This window comes from Falco peregrinus, chromosome 5, assembly GCF_023634155.1.
Source record: "Falco peregrinus isolate bFalPer1 chromosome 5, bFalPer1.pri, whole genome shotgun sequence".
Lineage (NCBI taxonomy): Eukaryota > Metazoa > Chordata > Aves > Falconiformes > Falconidae > Falco > Falco peregrinus.
The window spans coordinates 99,638,932-99,661,984 of NC_073725.1; the positions used below are offsets into that span (position 1 = coordinate 99,638,932).

The 23,053-nt window shown below is 42.5% G+C and overlaps 1 protein-coding gene across 1 annotated transcript in view; it reads right to left on the reverse strand.

Moving 5' to 3' along the window:
• The window catches only part of PTPRG (protein tyrosine phosphatase receptor type G), a 408,755-nt gene that overhangs the window by 38,473 nt on the left and 347,229 nt on the right, over positions 1–23,053 (reverse strand). The window contains exon 14 of the mRNA XM_055804321.1: positions 1,489–1,580. Coding sequence (XP_055660296.1) covers positions 1,489–1,580 — 92 coding nt within the window. The remainder of the gene's footprint in view (positions 1–1,488; positions 1,581–23,053) is intronic.

Here is a 23,053-nt window from a genome sequence, read left to right on the forward strand (position 1 = left end):
AAAAACCTACACAATGGCCAGAGACTTCTCTCCAAGGGGAGAATTTATCTCCTCCCACTGCCTTGTGCTCGTAATCCCCTGTGCTTTGACACTGCTTTGCAGAGAGACCAGGTTAGCTCACCCTCCCCTTCCTCGCAAGCTCTAAGGAGGTACCACACGACAGCAGGCACGGTGGGACCATTAAGCTGACTGCCAAAAGCAGCCCCAACAGGGAAGCGCTCATCCTGGGTTTACAGTAGGAAGAATGGAGTTCTCCAACTATTTAGGTTCTTTTGTGAAAGCTCATTGCAAGGCTAAAACCTCCCATCTCCCGTTACCCTAAAGGAGAAGAAGGGTGGCTTCTTACAAAGGACGCGATGTGGCCAGGACATGTCTGCCACAGAAAGGAGAGGAGATGATAGCACATTTGCTTTTCTTTTCAGTGGCACAGCATCAGACTGCAAGGCAAACTGCCTAATGTTTTCTGCAGGAACGTAATAGCTAACCTTTCATATTAGTTCCCATGGCTACTCTGAAAGACTCTTTCTAGAAATAAGTCACACATGTCTACTGAATAAAATCAAGGAAAATATAACCGGATTCTTTCACTTTTCTAGGAAGCATGTTTCCTTCAGTGTCTCAGAGATGGCTTTGAATGTTTTTTGGTAAAATGAACCTAATTAGCTACAGACTGAATCCTACACCAACGACACAAATTACAGAATACGACAAGGAAACTCAAACCACCTTGAAGCAGCGAGTATGAGCATTTGACAGACTGAGGTCAATACAACACTTTGGGCATCTTAATTCTGCCTGTGAAACGAACCAACATCAAACAAGGCAGCGGCTGCAAAGGCCACTGTGACACCAAGCTGCTCTCTGTCATCACGGCTTAAAGGGAGCTGGATCCCACACTTAATAATTCCTAGGGGAAATGTCTCACGAAGAGAGAAAAGTACTAAACTCTGCTTCCAGCTTCACTGTCCGTATAGCTGAGGGGAGAATTTGGCTTTTGGTAACTTGATTAATACCAAATTAACATACGCCTTTGGACTTTACTTGAGATTGTTTGATTTTCCCTGCGTCCTGCTTTCCTCTCTGAGACCCTGCAGACACCACCTCTGCCCACCTGAAAGTGGGGGGCAAGTCCCCCGCTCTCGAGAGAGCAGTGGAGCTGCATGTCCCTTGTCCACAGCCTCCCTGATGGAGCGGCTTGTTCCACACTGGATGCAATGCCTTTGTGTTTTTAAGAAGTGTTGCTTGTATTTTTGACATTTTAGAAAGGTTATTCAGAAATTTCTATTAAAACAATGTGAGAGAGGTGCCTAGGGAAAAATACAGGATTGGCATTCAAAGCCCCATTGCAAAGCACCTTATAGTATATGAAGCAGCACTGATACAACAAATTTCTACCAAATCCCCATGAATTACCACAAGCATATCCTTCTCTATGTAATTAAAACAGACTCCAAGTAGCACAAGCACAGCAGTTTAAGACTGTCTTACCTGGAATAGGTATAATGGGAATACTTTCATTGGGGACCACACGGGGGGAACTGCTGTCCTCCACATAGAAATGGGCAGTCTGAAAACACTTTCTGATAAAAGAAAAAGAAAAAAAAGATAATAAATTCAGGGTGTGAAAAACTACCCTCTGAAACAACAGCCAAAAACTTTTGCACATGTTCTGCTTCTCCATTTCTCTTCCATTTCTGCTCCATACTTTCAGACATTATAGCTTTGAAATACCAATGCGTGAAAACATGTGTGTTTTCTACAATTAACAGTCCTAATTCTGGATTCTGGTGTGCTCTAATTCATTGACATCTGACATCCACCCATCATAAATGCTTCTGTATATTACTGCTAAGTACTACTGAATATGAAATTACACTCACAAAAGTTAGCAGTTGCAAAACAGGTTTCAAATACATCATTCAGAAAGAAACTCTGCACACAAGAAACATATCCAGCATACAGTTCAAGCCAAAATCCACCTAAGACACCAGCATTTCCAGGGAAAATACACTTACTGTAAAAGTTTCTGCTGTGTAACAGCCGACAGACAGTAATACAGCATCTGTAACTGCTGTGTGTCATGGTGTTCTGCTATGAAAGTTATTCTGCAAACATAACGTTTTTTTGTTTGTTTGTTTTTAACACAAAAGCCATATAACCCTCATCCCATCCTGCAAACTTGTATTACATACACTGCTACAGAAAAACGCAATAGACACTTAGCTAGGGCTCCAGGAGTCATCTCTGAAAAGGCCTATAAAGAACAGCAGAACTTAAATCCACCTGACACTTTTTTTTACCTGTATTTAATGCAAAGCAGAGAGCACAAGCTGGTCATCACAGAAAAGGTACTGAGCAGAATAACATCAAGAGATCCGAGGAGACTCTGCATGGTGATGTTAACTGAGGCAGGGTTTTCCAACACCAGCGTCACCGCTCATTGCTGACTTAATGAGCTGCTTGAGGCTGGAACTGAATATTTAATGAGTCTTGCTTGGTGCGAGCAGCTATTGTGGCAGGAGAAGGGTCTGCTCTCATCTGTCGAGGCGCTTAACAATAGCTTCCCATTGCAGAAAGATCCCCCTCATTGCAGCCCTTAATGAACTGCTTCTCAACACCTGGGCAAAGTTTGCAGGTGGCCTTGTGAGCTGTGCCTTTTGTCAAGTTGCTGCTTCCCTTGCTGAAACGTATTTGCACGTAGTGGCTTACAAGTTTCTGCCTTGCAGTCTGCTTCTCTGTAATTTGGGCATTGTGCTCTCCACAGAGAGCCCACTCTGCAACGCTGGCTTTGCAGACTTCCTCAAAGTAATTTGTGCTCCCTTTGTTTTCAACATCCATGCATGCCAGGGAGCGAAATAGTCACTGAAAATCAAACCACTCTCTTAGGCGAAACCAGACCCTGAAATAATCATGGGTGCTTGCGTTCCATGCATTTGTACTTTCTACTGCAGTCACAGTGCTTTATAACACAAGCACATGCTATGGCTGCACAAGTACAACTTAAGACAATACTGAAGCAGGAGAGAGCGGATTTCACAGCATGGAGTAATTGTCTCGGAGCAGCTTTCTATTTTCAGGCACGATGTCTTGCATTGTGCTGAAGTTATTTATTTAGCGAGTATGCTTTTGTTAAGAAACACCATAAGGTGAATTCACACATGAGGATGCAAGATGTGCAATAGTCTCACAGCCATATAAAAACATCGGCTGAACTCCCCCCATCCTACTTGCTCCCTGTTCTCAGTTTTTTTTGGCAGCCTTTATTTTGGACAATGCACACCCTGGGGGCACGCAGCAGAATAAATCAGTCACACATAAAGAAGAAACTATGAATATGAAACAGGCAAAATGTTCTTGATTTTGATGTATTTGGGGCTCTTTCCCTTGAGTCAATACTACAAAAATCCTTGAACGGCTTCTCCTGGTAATGAAGGCCTTAAGAAGGTGTTTGATAGAAAGACAGACCTTTACGCAGGGATTTACAGGATTTTTTTAAGCTGATGATACTGAAGAAAAGCAATTATTTTCTGTTAATTTGTTATTCTATACTCTGAGAGGCTCTGATGGGCTGGCATTATGGTTTTTTTTATGCAGCCATAAGATAGCTTTTCCTTAATAGCCTCAAAATATGTAATTGTGTTGATAAACACATCATGCGATATTGTAAGGCCCATGATGGCAATAGCAGAACACCCAGTCCAGCACATCACTGCTGAGCACAATGTTGGAATAACAATGTATTATGTGAATATTTCACATAGTAAAGTTTGCTACAATCATTAATGTCATTAGCAATTCTTTATTTTATTTCTGGAAGACTTTCTGTAGCTGTTTTGAAAAGGCAGCCACCATGGAATTTGACTAAAGATTTTCTCAAGTCACAAACATCCCATTGTTTTATGTACATACATACATAACACAGCATGTTCATTACTTTACAATACTGGATACTGGCAGGTTAGGTGAAAGAATGCCTCTCAAACATTTCTTCCCCCCCACTTTTTCATAATAGCTGTAAATATTCCAAGTTTAGCCTCTAAAGCTGAGCTTGCTGTGCACAGGCCATTGCATCCCTGTCCTGGTGACTCCCTCCAGGTCTCAGGGGTGCCTGGTGGCAGCAGAAGGCAGCACTGATGGGACTATGCAGGCTCAAACTCTCTGTCCTTGAACAGGACAGAGAGGATTGATCTTTAAAAGACCTTTTACAATGGGCTTTACAAACTCACTGGATGCATTTTCTAGCAAGTTCTGCTTACTGGGTCTGTTTCCTACTCTTGCATCTCTCCTCTGTGCAGATCCTGGAGGGAACTCCAGGGGCACCAGGCAGATGCCTCCAGGCCCCCAGTTTGGACAATGTCCATTTTTCCTGAGCAAGGAAACAGCTGGGCCCAAGAAGAGCCTTTGTCAAACTTGTCTAGTTTGTACTAATGAAATACTGATAGCTGGGATCAAGACTACTGAGAGGCATTTCAGACAATTTAGTATCTTCCTTTTCCCCCAGTTTAGGATGCTCCTTTCTATCCCCTGGCATTTCCCCCACCCATCACCTTTCCCTCAGCACACAAACCTTAAGCAGCAGCAGTTGCTAAGGCTACAAGAGGCTGCACTAAAGCTGTGCACGTATATGGGAAGGGCTGGATAAAGGAGAAGGATGAGAGCAGAAAATTGCTTGTTTCGAGTCACTGGAGAAGCAGCTACGGAGAGAGGTGGGAGCGGATGCAGGGCTAGACAAGCTGCAAGTCTACAACTGTTTTCACATGAGCACGTCAGCCTGTAACTTCTAACCCCAGTGTGTACCCATGTGCAGGTGTTTGCACCCGCGTGCCTGTTTGCTCAGGAAACCAACACTGTCAGCAGTCCTGAGTGAATGAGCGAACGGGATTTGTCAATGGCATAAATATTATTAAAATCTTAACAACCAAAACACTAATTTTAGAATAATTCTTGCATTTCTTGCAGCACTGGTGGAGGAAAAGCAAATCACAGCCTTGATTACACTTCCGGAAGATTTCTGAGAGCCCGCATCTTTTCTGCAAAATACCAAAGACTCTGTTGTCTCTGAAATACGCCTGTGTGCAGTGAAGCACACCATTTTCTCTAGCCCCATATGTTTTTTTGGCTTTCTTCCCCTGGGGTACAATAACTGTTCGGGATTGTGGTGATCAGACACACAGTTGTCACATATGGACCAAAATGCAGAAAGTAAAACACTGCGAGATTAGCAACTCCCCTGAGAAGGAGCAGAGGCAGGGTCTGGAATGCAAAGACAAGGCGAGGGAGAGCATCCCCCTGCCCAGAATCTTTTTGCAGAGATACTGGCAGTGAGTTATTAAAGCAAACTAGCAGGATGCAAAGTCCCAAGCAGCAGCACCTTATTATCAAGCTGAAAGCAGAAAAATATGCCGAGTTGGTCCTGATTAGCTGGGTTAAATGCTTGTTCCATCTCCATTGAGCAAAACAGCAGATTAGCTCCTGAAGAAGAGATGCCTCATGAGATTTGACACTCAAAACAAGTTTCCTTGGTTATTAGTTAATAAACCTCAAGCAGCTTCTCTTTTATACTCATCTAAAAGCAAGAGGGAGAACCTGATCACATAATGGCCTGAAAGCATGGATGCATTTTATTTTTGTGTAGAAGATAGCACCTTAGTGTTTATTTAATACTGCCTCCAACACAAACACACAGTGCAGGCTGCAGCTGATGGGAGCACTGGGAATAGATCGGAGGGCAGCGTCTGGCCTTTACTCCTCTGTACTCTGTCTAGCGTGGGCAGCATCTCCTGATCTGTGATGACAGGCGAGGGATCCGCTCTGGAGCTGAGGCAGGGAGAGAAGGAGCAGGGGGTTATTGCAGAGGGCGAGTGATTGCCTCTGCAGTGGGCTGGCTGAAGCCACCAGGATAGTGGCTGAACACAGGAAAAATCAAAGGGAATGCTTCACTTTCTGGGGACACCCAAGAGTCATGTCCTGCCTCACACACTGAAGGAAATGGCACATTCATTGCTTCCTTGTTCACTAGGGATCTACTCCTTCTTCCAGGCATTTCTGTTGGCTGGAGCAGCATGTATTCCCTCTCCAAGGCTAGCCAGATTTTTAATACTTTATTGCTGTAATAGCATCTAGGAGCTCCAGGCTCCCAGTTTCTTGCAACTACTCTCTTCCTGGGTCATTACCTCCTAAAGCATGACCAATTTGAGGGCAGATGGCTTGAAAGGGTCCTGGAGGCCTATTCACTTCTGTCAGAGCAAGGCAAACCTTGTCCTCTGGGTACCCTTCCTCCGGAAAGAGCCTCCCACAGTCCCATAGACAGGAGATCTGCTGAACGTACATTTATTAAGAAAGAGACCAATAGTCCCTGCAGCCACCCTACTTGAACAGACAGTCCTTAGCTGGTGTGCAGAACAGGTAAGATCAAACAAGAATCAAAGCAGGATCTGTAAGCGACCTCTAAACCAGGCTGCACAGGACATGGCTCAGCCTTTATCAAATGCAACCTGGATACAGGCATTCGTTCACCACGCTCCTCCATCACCGGGGTGGGGGTGGTCTGCAAATAACTCCCAAACAATGATCCAAAGACAGGAAATGATCCCTTTCACTACCTCTGCACATTCATTCTCACTTTTCAGTAGAAGAAAAGGTGCTTCAGATTCTCGTTGAACTGTTTTGCATGTTTTCCAGGAGACACAATTAAGATTGGTTTCTGCTGGCACCAAAAACAGAGTATGTATGCAGTCAAGTGTACTAGTAACACATGGCTCTGCACTTTAAACTAGCTTCACTATTCCTTGGCAAGCATTTGTCACTGTCAGAATTGGCAATGACTCCTCAGAAAAGAGCTGCAGACTACCGAACAACAGAAGCGCTGCAAATCATGACCATGTCACCAGCAGAGCAGTGGATGGGAGCCTGGACAACAGCTGTCTGCAGTCTGCACTGCTCTAGCTGGGGTCATCAGTCACTGATTTTTATGAGCAATAAAACTGACTCAAGCGTTAAGAAGAAAAAGAGAAGAGAAAACCACATGAAAAAAAGCTGATCTTATGAATATGAATAAGCGACCAGCATGGAGCAGTGATATTACGTTCATTGTATCAGAGGGGCATCTGCATTTACTCTTTTTTGGGCAGAAAATGGCTTATATTCCCCCAATTTTCTACAATTATTTTCAATCCCAGGTCTTAACGCTTAATGATCAGAATTCAAAAGCAGAGTTATAAAAGAACCTATGCTACACTGGAGTGGTAAGGCAGCAAAGGCTGACCGAACTTGAGCTATGGGAGGATATACAAAGCAGGAATGCATAAAACCCAAGAGAACAAAGGAAAGTTGAAAAAGGAGGAAAATTTCTCGACAATAATGCCGATTCTCCTGCATATCCCTCCCGAAGACAATTCACTTTCTCTCACAAAGCAATTTCTGCCTGTAATCTTCTTCAGCAGCATCAAGCATTGCCCAGATAGGATAACTGGAGAGGTCTGGATGGTACATGGATGGGTTTCAGAAGTTCACAGCATGCCAAGTCCTTGGCATCCTTTCCCAGACAGGATGGTGAAAAGTAGCCTGTCCCTTTCAGGGGACTTCCTCTGGGCAAGGAGAAACGCTTTTTCACATTAGTGAGTTGTTGCACACCCACACAGTCCTGCAAAAGCTAAAAGGATCCAAACGCTAATCATCAGTCCAACCACACATACTTTAAACCACACGTTCTGCAGTACCGTAAGAAATAAAGACAAGAAAAAGGCTGAGAAAAGGCAGATGGAAGGGGAAAAAAAAAAAAAAGGCAGCGGCAGACAAAACTTTGAGACAGTATTTGTGATGAAAAACACACCACTAGTAAAATTGTCCATCTGAAAAACTAATCTGCAAACAAGACTAGGGATTTCTGACACGGAAAGGCAGCTAATTTAATATTTATGGCCTAAATTTGCCAGCTGACTACACAGCTCTCCACAAAATTAAAAATCCTCTTCTCCCTACCCTCTGAGATCCTATTCTGCACCAGAGACTAGACACCCATTCACATCACATATGATATTGAACTCAGACATTATACAAGAAATAATAATTTTTAGGAAGGTATTCAAATAATTAAACAGTTAAGAAATGACAGCACACACTAAGATGAGCTGCTTTCAAGCCCTCCCCCCTTCATCAGCTGTGCGACCAGAAAGTGCCCAGGTGGCCAGTGCAGAAATGCACTTAGAAAGGTCTTTAACTGCAAATTTAAGTGGATAAATCTTAGTTTAACTCAGCACAAATATTTTCCACGCTTTCTTGTCCCATCTTCCTGCTGCCCCTGGAGAACAGTGAAGGCGATGGTGAAACCTTATTTGTGATGACACTTGGCCCTGTAACACTTGGTAGCTAATTACTCTCCTGGTGACCTCTGACAGGGCTAGCAGCATCAGACCTTCCCCTCCTGCTTTAATCAATACTCACAGCAGCTGTGTTGGATACACTCAGCAATTTTACAGACGACTGAATGGGTTTACTCATCAGTATTTTCTGCTGCAAGAGAACAAGTGCCCTGGTTATATGCACTACCACTCAAAACTTTAATGTCTTCAGGCAAAAATGGGGTAGAGAAACCTATAGGTGGTATCTTAAAATGGTTTAAAAATTAGGCACGGTTTTAAAAACCCAAGGGAAGCCTGATGTATTAATTTTCCTCTCCCTGAGCCAACTATTTATTTAATGCAACATTCATAATAAAGACTAGAAAATCACAGAGGAAAACAAAGATATGCCTTTTCCAATCAAAACATATCTTAGGCAGTTCCTATAAAATGTGTAGTACCTCCAATGCCCTAAACATCATGTAATATTAAAAAGGAACCTAAAACTTTTTCACAGAAGGAAGCTAAATTTAACCAAGTGAAGAGTTGTTCTGTAATCACAAGAACTGCAGCAATCAATGAAGATTGCCTCTTACCAGAGAGGAGCTTTTAGTAGCACCTCTAAGAACTCAAAATTGGGCACACTTGATATTATCATTTCAGGACATGAATTCCCTTTGGGATGAATCTCAAGAAAGGAAGGAATAAAACCAGGGTGGCACACTGGGAGGTTAAAATACAGGTACTTTTAAATGCAAAGCGTAATTCCTCTGGATTGAAATTTTGTTATAAGACAAACAAGACAGAGATGATCCCACTTAAAAGAGGACAGCAGAAACTGGCTTTCTCTCTGGAACATTCACCTCAATGTCCCCAATTACTCTCAAAATGGAAGAGCTCTGCTCTTTCCTTTGCAAAAATATTCTTTCCTTCCTCCAAATGGGACATCAAAACATTCAATTCAGGTATTCCAAGCCATGGCCTGGGACCTAAGCATAACACAAAAATGTGCTAAATATTCAGGCACAGTTTTTAGCTCTGTTTTGATGGCCCTGCCCATCTTCAGGCAGAAATGCCAGTTAGTTAAATATAATGAAATACTCAATGGGAAGCTCCCTGTTTCTCAACAACCATGTCCACGTGCACCTGGACTAAAGCGGCATGGGAGAACTAGGAAGCTTTCCCAACACTGCTGGACATATTTCATGCTTAGCTTATTTGAAGCCAGGATAAAATGTTAAAAGTGTGATTATTTCCTTTCTCTTTTCATTATCGTGTATTTGGAGGGTGGGCTTTTTTTGTTGGCCATTTCAAAATGAAATAGCTGCTTATAAATTTTCATGGTCTCTCTGTTAACTCTGTTTAGAACACAATTAGACATGGCACAAAAAGATACCTTTGGAAGCACAGTACAAAGGAAAAGAAAAGAGCAGCTGGCACCGAGAGCAGAGAAGCAAATTATTTAGTACCTGGCAGATAATGAGAACACTGAAAATACACTACTTAATGCTAGTGCTCTGACAGGGCTACGTACATCACCTCATCACGCTAATACAGACAGACCGGGTGGCAGCCAGCTGGTCCTTCTTCCTCACCCATCTCCCTGAAAGCGAAGATTTGTAAGCTGCCAAATAATAAACCTGGACAGAAGTCTTGAGGATCATTAATCTCGCTATCAATCAACCTATTTGGAAATTCGCTTCTTGCTGTCGCTGATACTAATCTGGTAGTGACTCGAGAGCTCTGGGGAAGCCTGGAGTATGTGTGTCTGAGGAATTGCTTTAATGAGTTTCTTGCATTCAAAGGTTAACAAATGTGACAAGGAAACAGAAAAATCAGAGACAATAAACTACCATCCATTGAACCAAACCACTAAGAAATACCACGTTGCATATTTCGCTGTGGTATACCGAATACATCTCTAACTAGCTCTGTAAAAATACTGTAGTCAGACCCCAGTGACCTATCTCAGATGCCAGGAGACATGCAGGCACGTTAGTGTGAGCTCTGCCCGCTCCAATACTCCTTATCTGCTGGGCTAAGTACCTTGGGCATAGCTCTGCATTAATAGAGCTATACCGCAGAGAAGCAAGTTGTATTCGCTGAAGAGATGTTCTGGTTAAATCGGACAATCAGCGTGATGTGAACATATCCACCCGGCTCCCTTCGCTAAACACAACAGACCCACATCAATTAATACATCAGAATAAAAAGTCCCTGCATCTCAGGAAGATCCTTCCAGTAGCATTTGCATTAAACAGTGCAGTATTTTCTGTCTGTATATTTCTAAAAAATAAATAGCATCAACAATAGCAATAATACCAAACAAATACCAGGAGAATCAATACTATAAGAAAAATTGAATTAATACCAAAAAGCAGTAAGCAGTATGAAGCATACTTAGGCATAATAAAGAAGCAGAGAAAATAAAACCAATGTATGTTTTAAATTACCATTGCCACAGACCAAACAAGCCGTTAAGAAAAATTCTAGAAATATTTTAAGCAAGTAATGGAGGTAGAATCCACCACACCAGAGGCATCACTAGAATGATAATCCTGAAAGTCCTTGAAATGAAGCAAGGAAGAGTTCCCTTTTCAAAATAGTTAAGAAAAGGACATCTTTGAAGTTTCAGCCCTGTAACACATTCAAAGCTCCTGGAGTTTTAGTGTCAAGGAAATACCCATTTATTACAGAAAAAGGACTCGAAGTATGAGGCATATCAGAAAAGTTACCATGAAGTCTATTAGTAGGCCCCCAGTTATACAGAAGTCAAGAACTGAAAAATCAGAAAGTAACAGATTTAGAAGAGACTTTGCCTTTATGAAATCAGTAAAAAATATTCTGAAAATTAGAAACTGCTTTCATCCTTATGACAAACTTTTTTCAGTAGGTATACACTCGGGCAAGTAAACTATTGCTTTCCTGTTGTCTTAATCAGTGTGTAGAAACAGCTAATAATGAAACTAATCACAGGAGGAGAACATTTTGATTCAAGATAAAAGTTCATTGCAGATAAGTGAAACAAGAGAAATACAGCCAACCTATGTTAATTATTAGATTCCTTAACACCAAATACAGTTTAATATATTCTCTATTTATAGACCGTTCTCTTTATTTGCACTATTTCCAAAGCTTTAATCTACCTTTTATTAAGCTCTTTATAACCTTTCACTGTTGATAAATGCGGGGCTGGGGAAAAGGAGGAAAAAAGCCCACAAGAGCTGCAGTTTGCATCTTAGCAAAAACATATGAACGCTTTTTAATGTATGAAGAAACACACCTGGTTCCATCAGGCACTTGCTCAGAAGCAGACATGTAAATTAAACACAAGCTCTTGGCTCAGAATTTCCTCTTCTTGAAGCTGGTGAAGCGATGTGGCTGCGCAGGCAGACACACTGTCCTCAAGGAACGTAGGAGATGTCTGCTCCTAGGTGAATTGTTCAGTCCTGACACCTCTAGCAATTCAGATTAATTTTCCACCTACTGTATTTATGCATGTCATTTCCATGCTCTGATGCGATCTTTGGTGGTGCTTTCGCTGACATTAGTGCAGCAATTAGACAGTAAGCTTGGGGGTGGAAATGACAGCAGCAATCACCACAGCCAACAAGGCACGTTCAGGTATGCAGGCAAAGGGAGGTTCCCGCGGGGACCGAGGTCCTGCTGCTAGACCCACTCCAACTATTTTCATCTTTGCTTATAACTGGGAACTGCAATAACAGGTTCCTGTTTTATTCCACTATTTTAATCCAAGGAGTTTTGTGAGCTAAAAATGTTTGAAATGTAGACTAAACAGCAGAGTATTTTGCCACTATTTCTGGTAGTTTTGTCCCAGACATTTGGTTTCAGATCTGTGATTTCCTGTCGAGAACACACAAGTGTGAAATACTTGTTGATCCGTTTATTCATTTGCCTCCTGGCTGATCGTAGCCATTTTGACAGGATGGATAAATTGACTTGCTCTTTGTGGTTTTTTTCCCCCACGTGCTTCTCCATCAGCCTGGAAGCACTGCCCCAGCTTCCCAGATGCCATGCTTAGGTCTTTATCACTCCTACACCCTCGCTTTACATCCTGCACCCTCCTCCTTTTAGAGGCTTGCTAAGCCAATTTCACACAATACACAGGTTGTCTGAAATGCCACAAACTCTTGTTATAGCAGCTTCTGAAACTCCATCTGCCAGATGAAAATGGTGCATAATATTTAGAGAAACTATTTTTGAACAATTCAAACCCAATAAACATTTTACATCGCTCTTTAGGACATGAGCTATACCTGTGACAATTGTACTTGGTTACTCCAGGCAGCACTTAACTATCTGTGACACATCTCAGCAAATCATCTATTTTTCAAAGTCATAAACAAACACTGCAATTTGGAAAGGGAACAACTCTTGATCATTCTCGTTGAGGAAATGGCAAAGGTAACAGCTTCAAGTGATCAGGCAAAACCTTGTAACATCAGCACAAGTTTTCAATGCAAAGTAATTTCATCAGGCTAACAAATGAGTCACTTCTCTCCAACAGACGTGTAGCAGAACACAGTGCACTTAATTGATGTGCCCTTTTATTGCAAAACATACCGTCTCTCTCCACTTTGACTAGAGCAATGGGGTGCAGCATTGCCAGGAAAGAGCTGAAGAATGCAAACTTGGCACCACATAGTATCTAAATGTTGATTCAAGGAAATTACGAGACATTCAAGGGGACAGGTCCCAGTCTCCAAATTGTGCTCCACTCTTTCTTACATTGCCCCCATGTGATTATAGCAAGTTTGCTTAGAATTTGCTGCTCACTCTTCTAATTGGATTTCTGCAAAGGGCAGTTTGCTGTGCCATGAGCTTGTCACTTTATATCCTGCTTTAACGCCAAACCACTCAATTAATATTAAATTCCATTTATTATAAAAGCATTTGTTTCTACCCATGCGATGCTATCAGCAGCCATCTAATTAATATTTGTTTCCACAAAGTGGCTCGCTGATGGTAAGATCTCAGGTACGGCTAGTAACTTTAAAAGGGGAAAATATGTGAAGGCAAGAAGGTCAAAACAGAACATGAGCTGTAACAGAAAACATCCAACTTGTATGAATTTAACTCCAGCTTCTCAGAAAGCTGAGTCAATACAATCAGGTTGGCGGAGAGCAATGACAATGTTACAGCTAATCCAGTCACCAGAAAAAAATGAGGAGTGAGGTTGCCAATGTCTCTCTCTCTGGGGTGGGGAGATGCTGTCTGGCACACCAAGGAAAAAAAATGCTGGAAGAAGGCATGGAAGGGAAGTGCTCATCCACCGCCTTATTCCCCCATGAGCTGAGCTGTCTGCTTTCCAGGTTTCCAAAAAACTCCAAACAACTGGAGGACTGTGGATAACATTAAACCCTGAGCTACAGTTGGTTTAAAGCCCCTTTTCTTCAGCATCCTTTTCTGTGCTCAGCACACTGGGAAATTAGCACAGCCTGTCCCAGTTTGGCAGTGAGGAACTCAATGGACCCCACACTTGCCATCCAAGGAGTGAAGGAGGAAAGTGCTGCAGATGGTTTAAGTGCTTTAAAAAAGCTGGTACAAAGCTCAGGGATTCTTTTGTACACTTCCAGTACAAGAAAGCACTGCTAAGGAAAGAGAGGACAATCCAAGTGCATGCTCAGATCCTACAGACAACACTGTAACCCACCCGAATGTGCGTCGCTAGCAAACACAGACTTTTCATTTCCCCATAGGCCTGGCTGCAGCTTGTATTATCACAAATGCTGGTGAAACGGGAGTATTTCTTCTGTGTTCAGAAGCACCCAGCTGCTTCTCAAGCAGAATGCTCCTGAGAGCGAGATTACACATTCAGACATGGTGAGATGAAGCAGCTGCTGAGAATGTGTATCAAATACTGTGATTTCTTCTCTTCTGCTCTTTTATTCCGTGCACCTCAAATAAAACTATGCTGCAGGGACAACAGGTCTCTTTCTAGTAGTCTCCACCTATTCCTTTAAACTTTACAACAGGGAACTTGTTCTATGTAGCTGTGTGGATAACAAAAACAGTGATGTTGAACTCTAACCTTCTGCTACCACAAAGAGCTAAATTAATTCCCTACAGCACATCAGCACTGCTTTTGAAAAGGTCCAGACTCTGCAAAAAAACAGATGGAAACTGAACTTATGGGCCTTTAAAGATGTCAAGCATTTCCTCACAGTGATGGCATAGGAATCTTTCTCCTTGCCATCAATTTTTTTATTAATCAGAGCACACATGGCAGCTCCCTGTGTGGCACCACTCAGGGCTCACCCCATCAACATAAAACCTTGCAAAATTATCACCTCAGGTTTACCACTGGGATAACAATGCTTTTATACCTAGAATTAAAAAGATTAATTGTCACAGCCTGGCAAATCAATACGCAACTGCAGACACCAAACTCCAATACTATTTCGTCGCCCCTTTGCTTCCCACGGACCACGGTTCCACCATTCGCTACGTGGCTCAGCAAGCCAGCGAAAGGACTCCTGTTGCACTGTTGTCACCTTCGTGCTTATGCTTTCAGGGCTACTGTTCTTGCAGCTTTTGAAGCACAAGTGCACTCTGTATGGCAGCAAAGCCAAGTCTGCAGGCTTCTGCTTTGACAGCCAAATACACCCCAGAGTGCTGCAGAGCCCTTCTAGGTCCCCAAATTCTCATCTCCACCACCACATTATGTGGAACAGAAGATTCCTGATGGCCCATTTTCTTGAAGCTGTTTGTGTAAGGACCTGAGTCAAGTTACTCTTTCTCCCCCAAAGAGCTGAACCGGCACTTTTACCATCAAGAGAGTGGCACAGTTGTGAAATGCCCAATTGTTTCTGAAGAGACATCGGGGACCAGGTGCCAGGTCCTTCTTCACAGATGACAATTGTTACTGTAAGCATAAGGAAAAGGGTTCTGCCCTCCTGACTGCAGCCACGCGCTCTACATGAGTTGGCTTTGCAGTGATAAATGTCACGTTTACAATGGGGTTTGCAACATGAAAGTCCGTAATTTGCTTTCCAGGGACCTATGCTTGATTATCAGGAGAGTTAGAGGCATTCACTGAAGTCTAATGAATAGAATTAACACTTCATTTAAACAGGGACTAATATGTATGCAAATGAGAAAAAGTTAAAAATAAAGAGTTCAAGCCATAATTTCAGAAAATGTAGACTGCATCCTTATGAAATATGAATGTTTCAATTCACCTCATATCTTTACATCTATGTTAGCTGCTTTGCATGTGAACAATAGGGTGCATCAAGCCCATTTTGATTTTTATATTTGAACTTGGACTTATAAAATGGATTATATTGAAACATGAATAATATATATGCTAATTAAAGACTCCATTTAATGACATAAATAAAGACGAAGACCAACACAGGCTAATTTCCATTTGCAAATTTCCTAATTACTGTATTTTCCTTTGGAAAGCAGAAACTTTATTTCCCCAGCCTCAGAAAAAAAGAGAATTATTTTCTTTGCTCACATTTTTTAAAAAAACTTTTCAACTTTTTTATTCTTTAGGATTGGTCTCCACATGGATACAATTGCTTTGCCTGGATAGAATCCATATTAAATATCACCCAAATCAAACTATGGTGATTTGTGCATACAAGCAGTGTAACTTCATTGTTATTAGATTTGTTTTCTAATACGGAATTAATGTTGAAAAATATAAGGTGCATACATTCTTTAATATCACAAAGCATGTTCAGAGTAACTGTCAGATGTAGACCAAGTTAAATATCCTTGACATTTGCTAGGCTGTTAGTCGCTCTCTCCCTTCTTCCTGGTCCCCAAAATTAGACAGAACAAGGGCACCAGACAAGTGTATAGTTGTAGGGAGACAAGGTATCAGCAGAAAACATGACCACAACTTCTGTCATTCAAAGCCTACAGAAAAGCTTGCTGAAGAATAAACAGATTGCAGGAAAAGCCATTTTAGGTTAAAAGGCTTGCCTGTACCTATGGCAGTGAGGGAAGTTGTAAAAAATAGTTTGTTCAAATGAATATGAAGCCCACAATGATATCAGGGCCAGGAGAATCTTTTTTTTGCTGTTGTGTAAATGTTGATTATGTGGATAAAGAAGCCTAGATTCAGCCTTAACTCACAAAACCGTCATTTGCAGGCTCTGAAAAGCAAACTGCAAAGCAAACCCATTTACTCCCTGATTGAAGCAGCACCCTGAATGCTTCAAAAATAAGGAGCTGTATGAATGGGAAGAGACTAACCATTCTGGTACATTTATGTCCTAGGCTTCTATTAAAAAAAAACACCAAGAAAACACCAAACCCAAAACCAAACCAAAACATGACGAGTATGAGGACTGCATCTTCACAGCTTTCACTTCATGTTTGTAATACCAGTTGCTATTACCAATGAACACTGAAATTCAGGAAACTTGCAAGACTGAAGAGTAAATGATCATCATTTTGAGTTATGATGTCGTTGGTAGTCCTCCATGCCCTCGGTACTGCTAGCACTGTACAGCTGCTGCAACCTTCACGGGTACCACTGCTGCCGGGGCAGCACTGCCCGGCACTGCGGGAGGAGAAGCTCCCCCTGGTCCCTGCTCAGCATCCTCTGCCCTTGCAGTGCCCATCCCTTCACACTCCTCTCAGCTTTAGTGGAACCGGCTCAGGGACATAAATACCTTGAGAACAGCTGGGAGGCAGCTGGAAAGCTCTTGGACCAGTTTACTTTGATCACTTCTCTAACAGCATAAAATTCTCCTCACTGATGAACCACTCAGACCATAATACTAAGGTTGGCAGACATAATGTCCTGTGACGGGTGCAGGAGATGCTCTCCCTTGGCCTGCCTTGCAGAGAGCTATCCTCTTACTCCCATTTAAACCCCACATTCATGCCAAATACCCATCAGCAGGGGTAAACGTCATTTCCTATCTCCATCCACTGCTAGTGAGGGGTTTGCTCCAGCTAAGGAGCACCTGGATCACCAGCCTCAGGCCTGTGCCAAAGGGAAGATATCCCTTTATACATGACTTGGAGAAGCCCCCACCTGCAGGGATTCAGCATCATAGCCCTGAGCCCAATCTGTGGCATGACAGAACGTGCCTCGATCCATAACGGCTTAAACCATATTTGACACGGGGTTGAATGAGATAAGCTCATGCCGCTACAAAACATGAGGAATTTTACCAGCACTCACTGGAAACTTCCTGATGGTGGTTAAGAAATGGTTTTAGACAGTGAATCACTGTGCAGAAATATATCCATTTAACTGATAATTTGATCAGAAGGAAAAAAACACAAACCCAAATTTGAGCCTTCAGGGAATAAAACATTTGTTACTATTGAGAAATGCTTTTATTTATTTATGTATTTATTTTTAACATTAACAATATTTTTAAAATTCAAATTTGGCTTATTTCTATTGCTTTATAAGTGTCGCTTTGTAGGCTATTTCAAGACGTCTTTGTTCTAGTTTGGAAAAGATGGGATTTCTAAAACATGAAACAACCCCACTGATCAAGAACCAGGCATGCCACCTACACCTGTTTCAGTGTAAAAGTTAGAACTCAAATGGATTTTAACTTGTAAGTCAGTAAAGTAAAATACATGCCGGTTATAGCAATAGAGGAAATGTTTTCTTTTAACGAACGGCATGTTTATTTTTCTACACTAAATTGAATGAATTCACATAGTTGCAACATTTGTAATAGCAGCACATGTGCATTCCAAGATGTTGTTTTTCCCCAAATAGCACAGGTTTTAAGAAAAGTAAAATTAAGTCCATCCCTGCTTGTTATTGTTTTACTAGCCTGCTGATTCCTAGTATTTATCCAAGCAGTTAAGATTACTGAATTGATTTAATATTCTTACTCTTCAATTTTACAGTCAGACCACATCCTGCTGTGAAATAGCTCGTGCTAATGTTAGTCCAAATGCTGCTGTGGGACTCAGGACAGCACAGGGCCCTTCAATAGCTGTATTTTATGGTTACAAGGAGAGAGAAAAAATATAATTTATCTGGTTGCTGTGGTTAATTCACAGTTTCACAGCAGAGGTATACTGTTCCCTCCGGGTACATCTACTTGTATTATAGGATATTTCATTCACAGTTTGTCCGAGACATTCCTCTAGCTCTGAACCTACCAATTTATTAGAGAAAATCTACTCCAGAGGTACTTGTATGCACCTTAATACGAACTCTTACATGCTAAGAATATTATAGAAAAGACATAAACTAGCAACAGATCAATAGAAAACATAAACTAGCAACAGATCAAACAACAATGGGTTAATAAATTGTTTCTTGAAGCTGAGAAGGGGAACAGAAAAAGAATGTGCCCGTCTTCTTAGGAAATAGCTTTTTTCCCCCCCAAGTGATTTATTTTTGCAAAAAGCACTTGTGAAATTTGTTTCTCTTTTAAAATACCTATCACAGCTTTAACAGCCAGAGTTCAAAAATTTTGAAGTTGTAAAAAGTTTCCTGTAGAACAGCTTGCAAAAGACTCAACAGATGAGTAGGAAAAGCCAGTGGTACATGGCATCCTCTACTGCTGTGCTTATGCGAAGACCCATGCTACTCATGGCATATTATTTCTCAGCACCTACAAACCAGTTCTTAATGGAGCTTAACTAGAACATTTGAATGTTTAAAAAATATTCGTTCAAACTTAAAGCCTTGTACTACTTTTTATCCAGCTACTGCACAGATAAAATCTTGCCCTTTTTTTTTTTTTCCCAAGACCTCACCATTACAGCAACACTGGGAAAGGCATTTCCAGGAAAAAAAATATCTGCAATTAATCCATTTAATTAGTTCCACAGAAAGAAAACAGAAAGATCAATTGCAGCCATGCCGCAGATCCCTCCTTACCTGACCTCAGCTGCCCTTGCCTGCTCCCCTTTGCTCTCTCTGCAGAAGAAGGTATTTTTGGAAATGCTGGAGAAATGCTGTTACACCTCTAAACAAAGCAGTGAGGAGTGAGTCAACAAAAGTTTTCCAATGTGCTACCAAGACTTTTACATAAACTTCATCCCCTTTAGGGATGGCCTGTGTGGGCCTATGGGCAAAGCATAGCCTAAATGTCTTATGGGACACTTCATAAAGCAAATTAAAAATAAAAAAGTATACTTTTTTTGTTTGGGAGTTTTCAAGGTCACCAACGTGCTATTTTGAATTCCAGTCTTCCACAACCAAAGCACGTATTCTCCTGTTGTTTGATTTGTGATTGCATGCTTGACATTATCTTTTAAAATAAAGGTGATGCAGACCTGGGCTCCCACTGAGTTCAGTGGCCACATCCATAAAAGTGCCTGCAGGAAAGATGTTAACACAACTGACCCACATGGTATGAACATCCCAGGAGCTGAAGAACATGCACAGTTTCAGAGTAAGAATTCTCATTTAAAGGTGCTGTTAAAAATAATCACAATTCAGCAGGCACCAGGATTGCTGGCATTGGCACGCATGGCCTCACAGCTGTGAAATCTTGGTTCTTTGAGCAACCGCCATTCCCCATCTCCTTTGCAAGAAAATATTTTCATGTAACAGCCTTTCCAGGGATGTCTAGACACAGTCACCCTGGGTATTTTGCCCTTGGCAGGGGTGGCCTCATGTTGGCATTCACTCCTAACAGGGCAGTATTGACACGTGCAGTGCAGATGGTGCCATAGATAACACACAACAGGAACAACAAACTGCAGCTATACCAATCCCTTCTCCTCTGTTTTTGTTTTTAAACTTCAGATCATTGTACTCTTAACTCTTCCCTACTTCTAGGCTCCCTGCTGCAGGAGAACAGATGGAACAAAACTCCAAACAGATTTTTTTTCCACCAACCTGTGGGTCTCCTGACACGGTTGTCCTCTGCAAGCTGCCTTTGCGGTTTCTTTCCTGCCCACTTGTATCTTCCCTTCACTCTCTCTCCACAGTTAGAGCCCTCCCTCTCCCTCCCTCCCCCCCTTCCCCCGGTTCTTAGATGTGCTCTTTTATCGGCTTCACTTTACTCACTTTAAACATGATGCATTTAAACTGTGTCTTCCAAATGCTTTTTCACGCTCCTAGTCTCTGATTTACAGGACAATTTATCACACTACACCATTCCTCCTCTTTTCTCATACTTGCTTGTGTGCTTTAAAGCTCACACCGCAAAGCTGCGGAGAATGGGCCTCGAAGCTCCCGTGTAGCATCAATGACTCCTGTGGTGCTCCTGACAAATGGCTGCTTAACCTTGTTTTGGAACCTAGAGATGATGGAAATTCTGTAGACCACTGCTTTATTGTCTTTCCTATCGCGAAGCTTATTCTAGTGTCAAACCTAAATTTCTCTCTTGCTGCAATTTAAGCCAAAGACTCCTTATCCTCAGCACAAGGGGTGCAGAAGAGCATGTATTCCTTAAAGACCCCCTTTCAAGTACTAGAGCACTTGCTCCCCCTCTCCGCTAACAACCCTGCCTACCCATCTGATCTAACCAGCTTCCTCATATCGCACAACAACTACCATAGTCCTCTTGTATTTACACCTGGAGATACACCGGCCTGCTATAAATCTGGATTTGCTTTTCATTTGCAGGACAGCTGAAAGGAGAACATTGCTTCATGAAATTCAGATGAAGGCTGGACATGCTTGACACAGGAAAAAGCTGGCTTCAGACACCTGGCAAGAAGTTACTTATTTCAATGGCATACTCTCGAGAACCCGTTTAAGGTGATACAGGTTCTTCAGTCATGCGGACTCAAATTTACAAGGGCAAGGTCTGATTCAGCTGGTACCAGTTATTCAGGAGTCACTCTGTTAACGTCAATGGGACTGCCCAGGTTTAAACCTGAAGCAAAATCTAGATGGTTTCCTTGAAATGAGACATTCTGGGGTCAAAACACGCTTACCGATTTTTTATGTTGCTCCTGACGCTGTACAATTAGGACTAAAAGCACTGTGTTCTGAGCTTTGTAGATATCCTTACAGTCCTGAAAGTTGCCATCGATCTGCATTTAAGCTTGGCAAATCCCTCTCCAACCTTCCTTGCTCAAGAAAAAATGGTTGGTTTATAAAGCGGCAGCTGACTACGAGCCTCACCAGTGAGGAAATGGAAATCTTGCAGATTTCTGGTTTGCAAGAAAAAGTAAAACTAGTGTTAATTAAAGAAGAGTAAAAGTAACAGGCATATAATGAGAGAACATGCCCCTTTCCACAGTCTAGCTCTTAACAGATCATCCAGCATGCTTAAAAAGCAACTTTCCATCTGCAAATCTGTCTCTCTCTCTTTTTTGTCTAATGAGCATGAGTTAGTCTGTTCAAAAGCCCAAATGGGCATCTCAGGGCCAATTCAGCAGCAGGGGGTCTGTTACTATAACAACTGACAACTCCTGTGATTTCTGAAAGGCCCTAAAGTAGCCATTTGGGAAATGGTTATTGAGCAAGAAGTTGTGAAGGAATGGCTGTGTGGGGCGCAGAGACCCAGCCTCCCTTTGCACAGCTGCTCTCCCCGACCTCAGCCCCATGCACGGAAGAAAGCCCAGCATCCCGCCACCCTTGCAAACAGCCGGGCCGGATCCTTTCCAGCGCCTTGCAAGAGGGAAAGATAAAAGCCCACGAGCCAACAACGGGAGGAACAGCAGCGGCATGCTACGATCTGGCCTTAGCAGATCTCCTTGTGGGCTCTCCCACCCTCACCCCGGGCTGTGTGTTGCCGGGTGGAAGAGCACAGATGCTGTCGGAGAAGTTTTCATATTGATTTTCCTCATAATGGAAGAATGACAAGCGCTCAAAGAATGGTATCAACAGCTAGAACAAGCAACCGGCAGCTGCCCTGAGCTTCAGGCTTGAAAGCAAGCTGCCTGTCGTCAGCACAGAGGATGAGCTTAGTCCCCATAAGCTTAGTTCCCTGCATGGGATAAGAGGGAGCTGATCACAGGCCTGCTCCTTTTTAATGAAAACGAGCAGTGCTTTAAGATACAGAACACAAAAGGGCCCAATATTTCAGTACCTTACCTCTGGCACTGGCAAAATTAAATACAAACTGAATCTTCTGCAATAAAAGCTGAAGAGCTTTTTCTGCATTGCCTGGGTTGAGGGCTCTGAATCAGGCTGGGCTGCATCCCCCTTGCCAGGCAGTGACCTGCCCCGTCCCCATCCCTCTGAGGCTGTTTGTCATCATACAAGCCTAGACGTGGCCATTCCCAGAGGAAAATGAAGGCATGCCCTGTTCAGTATGAGCAGGGCACATCTGGTCACTAAAAAGGAGATGGAGGCTGCATGAGGTTTCAGGCATGCCATCCACCTCCACATTTCCCCTCGTCTCCCTGGGGTATTGCCTGTCTCCCAGTTTAGGGAATCTATTGCCCTTGTTGGCTAATTCTCCGCACCGCTTGTGATGACATGAGTTGCACTCTGGGGCACTGCCATCCCCAAGCTTGGATGTGGTCTTCGGTTATCACTGGGGGCAGTCAGTGTGAGCATCCCTATCCCTCCTGCTCATTCCTGCCTCATGCTGGTCCCTCAGTTATGCTGGTACAACTCTGGTCTGGGAGCTAGTCTCGCTTAAATCAAGGCATGAAAGCTCCTTTCTCCCTTTTTTTTTTTTTTTTTTTTTTTTTTTTCAAATGTGGATTATTTCTCAGTCCAGCTCCTCACATGGTTGTACAAACATTTGCATTGGTATCACAGAGGGCAGAACAAAGGCAGGAATGAAGAAGGCTGCTTGAACCGCTGCTATTAAAATAAATACTCATGCAACTGCACC